Below are 7030 nucleotides of genomic sequence, written 5' to 3'. Positions count from 1 at the left end.
AGTAAACATTACACTCTGAAGTTCCAAAAGAATAAAGGCATTTCAAATGTCATATTATGTATATATACAGTGTTGTAACAATGTGCAAATAGTTAAAGTACAAATGGGAAAATAAATAAACATAATATGGGTTGTATTTACAATGGTGTTTGTTCTTCACTGGTTGCCCTTTTCTTGTGGCAACAGGTCACAAATCTTGCAGCTGTGATGGCACACTGTGGTATTTCTCTCTCTCTCTCTCTCTCTCTCTCTCTCTCTCTCTCTCTCTCTCTCTCTCTCTCTCTCTCTCTCTCTCTCTCTCTCTCTCTCTCTCTCTCTCTCTCTCTCTCTCTCTCTCTCTCTCTCTCTCTCTCTGTCTCTCTCACACACACACACACACACACACACATACATACACACACTCCTTCTCTGGCTTTGGTTGATGACAGAGAAAGGGAGAGGTGCATAGCTACACTCCAATTCTATAAGTGTGTGTGTGTGTGTGTTCAGAACTCCGGTGGTATTCTAGACATGATCTTGCTAGGGAGTATCCACTCCAGTACATGTGTAGTATAAGGATGTGTTGAGGCCTAAAGGGACCCTGTGTTTAACTCACACACTGCAACAAGACGGCTGTAGTAGCTTTTGTTTTATTGAAGAACAACCGTTGTCTCCATTGAGCACAAAGTTGTGGTCCAGGTAATTGTTTTATGATTGACTGAAAGAGGGGGACTTTCAGAGTGAGACTGATGTCTGTTGGTTGGATAGTAGTTAATTAAATGTCAGGTTGGTTGGATAGTAGTTAATTAAATGTCAGGTTGGTTGTCTATTGGTTATTTATTGGTTGGTCGAACATTGGTTGGTTGGTTGAATGTTGGGCCTAGTTGTTTAGTCATTGGCTTGTTGGCTGAATGTCAGGTTGGTTGAACATAGATCCTTGTTGATAGGCTGTTAGTTTTCATTAGGTTGTATTTTGGTTGTTTTTTTGGTTAGACTGGTTCCTAGGAGGAGGAAGAGGAAGAGGAGGCTGAGCTGTGACAGTATGACATCATTCTCCCCTTACCTGCTGAGAGAGAGAGAGAGAGAGAGAGTGAGAGATACATGAGAGACGTACTGTATACACCATATTTATGGGAATAGGCTGCCATTTGGTACAGTACATCACCAGGGAGTAGCTACCTCTGGGACCGAACGTCTTCATGTAACAGTTAGTGCAGTAGGGCTTCTCATCATGCTGAAACACAATGCACAGAAAACATCTTAGTTCATGAGATACATAAATATACACAGATAGATAGATAGATAGATAGATAGATAGATAGATAGATAGATAGATAGATAGATAGATAGATAGATAGATAGATAGATAGATAGATAGATAGATAGATAGATAGATAGATAGATAGATAGATAGATAGATAGATAGATAGATAGATAGATAGATAGATAGATAGATAGATAGATAGATAGATAGATAGATAGATAGATAGATAGATAGAATTATACTATCTTTACCCCTCTCTCCCTGACTCCCCCCTCCATCTCTCTCCCCTCCCCCTTCTCTCCCTAACTTACTCTCTCTCCCCCTTCACTTCCTCCTCTCCCTCCTCTCCCTCCTACATCTCCCCCTCCACGTTATACCTCCCTCCCTCTCTCTCCCCCTTCCCTTCCTCCATCCCTCTCTCCCTCCCTCCCTGTTGATACTATCTCTCTCCCCCTTCCCTTCCCTTCCTCCCTCCCTCCCTACCTCCCTCCCTCCCTCCCTCCCTCCCTCTCTCTCCATACCTCTGCATGTTGTCCTGGGGTCAACTGTCTCTGACACTGTTGACACTTCAGACACAGAGGGTGGTAGTCACGCCCCAACGACCTCTTCTTCTCACCTGGACCAATGGGATTCAAGGATACCAAGGGTTAGAGGTTAAATGTCTGTCATGGACCAATGGGGTGCAAGGATACCAAGGGTTAGAGGTCAAATGTCTGTCATGAACCAATGGGGTTAGAGGATAGCAGGGGTTAGAGGTCAAATGTATGCACACACACACATACAGACACACAGACACACAGACACAAAATAAAAAATGCACGCATGACTGTAAGTCGCTTTGGATAAAAGCGTCTGCTAAATGGCATATTAAAAATGGTGTCTGCCATTCAGAGAGAGATCTGCACTGTGACTGGAGAGTTACCTGTTAGGTTCCTGTTAGAGTTGCTAAGCTAGCGGTAATTTACCAAAGTTACTGGAATGTTCTATGGTAACTTTGGAAATGTATACTTGAGTAACTTTTTTTTAAAGTATCTGTGTCCATATTGTCCATGCGTTTTCAAAAGAAAATAGCCTAATTAATGAAAAAAGCATCTAATCAACAATGGTATTATATTAAATTAATTCTGCAACTCTGACAACTATTTACTTTTTTCCCAACTGCCACCAGTTTGGCGCCAACACATTTACAACAAAGACATATTGACAGTCAAATAAATACAAGTGTGTAAAAATATATATATAAAGTATGTTTCATGCTGAAACCCTCATATTAAACACCAATGCTATTTACTAAGTTCATGGTTTATATTAAGGATAATGTTTTACAGCTTTGTATTATATATATATATTTTAAACCATCTTATTTAATTATTGTATATATTTAACATGTGATAAGGCCACACAGAGGACCAGAGATAATTACAGACTCATGTGATAAGGCCACACAGAGGACCAGAGATAATTACAGACTCATGTGATAAGGCCACACAGAGGGCCAGAGATAATTACAGACTAATGTGATAAGGTGATAAGGCCACACAGAGGGACAGAGATAATTACAGACTCATGTGAAAAGACCACACAGAGGGCCAGAGATAATTACAAACTCATGTGATAAGGCCACACAGAGGGCCAGAGATAATTACAGACTCATGTGATAAGGCCACACAGAGGACCAGAGATAATTACAGACTCATGTGATAAGGCCACACAGAGGGCCAGAGATAATTACAAACTCATGTGATAATCTGAAGTACCCAAAAAGACAACTAGATGTCATTTGATAAAATTCCCCCCAAAACGTAAATGTTACCAAAATTCTGGTAGTTTACTGGTAAACATAGAAACTATCCAATAACATATCATTAATTTGCAACCCTAGTTCCTGTACCAGACACATGCAAATAATGCAAGTCCCTAAAGGAAAGGAAGCCAAGTTAGTATTTGAACAAAGCCGGAATGTGAGACAACAGTCTGCTGCCTCATATCAACTGAGGACTTAAGACACAGGAAAGGAAAGGAGGCCAGGTGAATGGAAGCCAGGTTAGACTATTGGAACCCAGCCTCTGAAGGAAAGGAAGCCAGGTTAGACTATTGGAACCCAGCCTCTGAAGGAAAGGAAGCCAGGTTAGACTATTGGAACCCAGCCTCTGCAGGAAAGGAAGCCAGGTTAGACTATTGGAACCCAGCCTCTGAAGGAAAGGAAGCCATGTTAGACTATTGGAACCCTGCCTCTGCAGGAAAGGAAGCCAGGTTAGACTATTGGAACCCAGCCTCTGAAGGAAAGGAAGCCAGGTTAGACTATTGGAACCCAGCCTCTGAAGGAAAGGAAGCCAGGTTAGACTATTGGAACCCAGCCTCTGAAGGAAAGGAAGCCAGGTTAGACTATTGGAACCCAGCCAGTCAAGGAAAAGAGACCAGTTTAGGGTGTTGGAACTTATCCTGGGATGAAAATAAGGCCGGTTAGAAAGGAAAGGACACCAGGTTAGAGTGTTGGAGCATAGCCGGTGTGTTAGAGAACAGTCTTCTCCCTCAGAGAAGCCACTTCCTGTTGTCTGTGAGTGAGTCATGACAGACTGTTCAGAGCATGGAGACACACACACACACAGACACACAGACACACAAACACAGACACACACACACACACAGACACACAGACACACACACACAGACACACACACACACACACACACACACACACACACACACACACACACACACACACACACACACACAGACACACACACACACAAAGACACACACACACAGACACACATACAGACACACAGACACAATAGGAAGGTATAACGATTGAGGCTAGAAAAGATTTGTGATGCCTCTCAGAAACCTGTAACTATTCCATAATTCTATGGCATCTCTGACCCACTGGATGACACTGCAAACACACACACACACACACACACACACACTCCCACACATTGCACTCACCAAAGTAGACGGGTTTCCCACAGATGGGACAGTAGCCCACCATGATAGATGGTATTCCTGACACTGTTATTTAGCAGACAGCAAGTGTGGACGTAGAGAGTGTGAGTGTGAGATGGAGAAAGTGTCTGTGTAGAGAGAGAGAAAGTGTCTGTAGAGAGAGAGAATGTGTGTTTGAGAGAGTGTGTAGAGAAAACGTGTGTGTGTCAGAGAGATGTACAGGAAATAGGTTCAACTCTCTGAATGTGACGTGTTCTGATGAAAGAACCAGGATGTGGCGAGTACCTTGTCACAGCAAAACAAAGAAAAATCATTTCAAAAGAAAATGCTATATCAACACATTGGTGTCACTGGTAATACAAAATATACATAGAAATAGGACATAGTTATGTTATGAAACGATATGATACATAGAACTAGAAAGATATGATACATAGAACTAGAAAGATATGATACATAGAACTAGAAAGATATGATACATAGAACTAGAAAGATATGATACATAGAAATATAATAACCTTTAGATAGAAGTTGAATAAATATATGGATATGCCTATTCTGGGCTGTTATGTCTGAACAGAACATCAGGTGGGACTAGATCTGGGCTGTTATGTCTGAACAGAACATCATGTGGGACTAGATCTGGGCTGTTATGTCTGAACAGAACATCATGTGGGACTAGATCTGGGCTGTTATGTCTGAACAGAACATAATGTGGGACTAGATCTGGGCTGTTTTGTCTGAACAGAACATCAGGTGGGACTAGATATGGGCTGTTATGTCTGAACAGAACATCATGTGGGACTAGATCTGGGCTGTTATGTCTGAACAGAACATCATGTGGGACTAGATCTGGGCTGTTATGTCTGAACAGAACATCATGTGGGACTAGATCTGGGCTGTTATGTCTGAACAGAACATCATGTGGGACTAGATATGGGCTGTTATGTCTGAACAGAACATCATGTGGGACTAGATCTGGGCTGTTATGTCTGAACAGAACATCATGTGGGATTAGATCTGGGCTGTTATGTCTGAACAGAACATCAGGTGGGACTAGATCTGGGCTGTTATGTCTGAACAGAACATCATGTGGGACTAGATCTGGGCTGTTATGTCTGAACAGAACATCATGTGGGACTAGATCTGGGCTGTTATGTCTGAACAGAACATCATGTGGGACTAGATCTGGCTGTTATGTCTGAACAGAACATCAGGTGGGACTAGATCTGGGCTGTTATGTCTGAACAGAACATCAGGTGGGACTAGAATGCTATTTGGCCCTAAACAGAGAGTACACATTGGCAGAAGACCTGACCACTGTGACTGACCCAAAATTAAGGAAAGCTTTGACTATGTACAGACTCAGTGAGCATAGCGTTGCTATTGAGAAAGGCCGACGCAGGCAGACCTGGCTCTCAAGAAAAGACAGGCTATGTGCACACTGCCCACAAAATGAGGTGGAAACTGAGCTGCACTTCCTAACCTCTTGCCAAATGTATGACCATATTAGAGACACATATTTCCCTCAGATTACACAGACCCACAAAGAATTTGAAAACAAATCCAATTTTGATAAACTCCCATATCTATTGGGTGAAATACCACAGTGTGCCATCACAGCAGCAAGATTTGTGACATGTTGCCACAAGAAAAGGGCAACCAGTGAAGAACAACGCTATTGTAAATACAACTCATATTTATGTTTATTTATTTTCCCTTTTGTACTTTAACTATTTGCACATCGTTACAACACTGTATATAGACATAACATAACATTTGAAATGTCTCTATTCCTTTGGAACTTTTATGAGTGTAATGTTTACTGTAAATTTGTTATTGTATATTTCACTTTTGTTCATTATCTATTTCACTTGCTTTGGCAATGTTAACATATGTTTCCCATGCCAATAAAGCCCTTACATTTAAATTGAATTGAGAGAGAGAGAGAGAGAGAGAGAGAGAGAGAGAGAGAGAGAGAGAGAGAGAGAGAGAGAGAGAGAGAGAGAGAGAGAGAGAGAGAGAGAGAGGGAGAGAGAGAGAGGGAGAGAGAGAGAGAGAGAGAGAGAGAGAGAGAGAGAGAGAGAGAGAGAGAGAGAGAGAGAGAGAGAGAGAGAGAGAGGGAGAGAGAGAGAGAGAGAGAGAGAGAGAGAGAGAGAGAGAGAGAGAGAGAGAGAGAGGGAGGGAGAGAGAGAGAGAGAGAGAGAGAGAGAGAGGGGGAGAGAGAGAGAGAGAGAGGGAGAGAGAGAGACAGAGAGACAGAGAGACAGAGAGAGGGACTAAATAAAAGGAGACAGCTGTCAGCATATCAAGTTACCTGTTCAGTTATCTTTTCCCCTTTTCACCCTTTTATCTTTCTTTCTTTCTTTCTTTCTTTCTTTCTTTCTTTCTTTCTTTCTTTCTTTCTTTCTTTCTTTCTTTCTTTCTTTCTTTCTTTCTTTCTTTCTTTCTTTCTTTCTTTCTTTCTTTCTTTCTTTCTTTCTTTCTTTCTTTCTTTCTTTCTGTGTGTGTGTGTGTGTGTGTGTGTGTGTGTGTGTGTGTGTGTGTGTGTGTGTGTGTGTGTGTGTGTGTGTGTGTGTGTGTGTGTGTGTGTGCGTGCGTGCGTCACAAAATGTGACGTGTGGCATCTCTGGAAAAAGATCTCTCAATGCAATATTTCCAGACTAGTACCTAAAACAATATGGCTGCTATTGACCAATAAACATTCACGTGGGCGTGGTCTGGCACATAAATGGCTATACTGTGAATCATTCAAGGATAGTTGCATTGTAACAGCATTTGGTACACATGTTGCAAACACTGTCAAGACATCAGTCAAGGATATGTGTATTGTAACAGCAT

At 41.8% G+C, this 7030-nt stretch overlaps 1 protein-coding gene across 2 annotated transcripts; it reads right to left on the bottom strand.

Moving 5' to 3' along the window:
• Window positions 1–365: 365 nt before the first annotated feature.
• Window positions 366–4397, bottom strand: LOC311114213 (cysteine-rich protein 1-like). Of its 2 annotated transcripts, none has more exons than XM_084189479.1 (4): window positions 4193–4397; window positions 1765–1859; window positions 1159–1213; window positions 366–1045 (listed from the first exon to the last, which is right to left on the bottom strand). In XM_084189479.1, the coding sequence occupies exons 1-4, from the start codon at window positions 4233–4235 to the stop codon at window positions 981–983; spliced, it is 258 nt and encodes an 85-aa protein (XP_084045605.1). In that variant the 5' UTR covers window positions 4236–4397; the 3' UTR covers window positions 366–980. The 2 variants fall into 2 exon arrangements, with proteins under 2 accessions (XP_084045605.1, XP_084045606.1); XM_084189480.1 differs by having other exon boundaries at window positions 636–1042; window positions 4193–4394.
• Between the last annotated feature and the right edge of the window lie 2633 nt (window positions 4398–7030).

This window comes from Coregonus lavaretus (assembly GCF_964263955.1).
Source record: "Coregonus lavaretus genome assembly, contig: HAP1_SCAFFOLD_578, whole genome shotgun sequence".
NCBI lineage: Eukaryota > Metazoa > Chordata > Actinopteri > Salmoniformes > Salmonidae > Coregonus > Coregonus lavaretus.
This window is presented reverse-complemented; position numbering and strand designations above follow the sequence as displayed.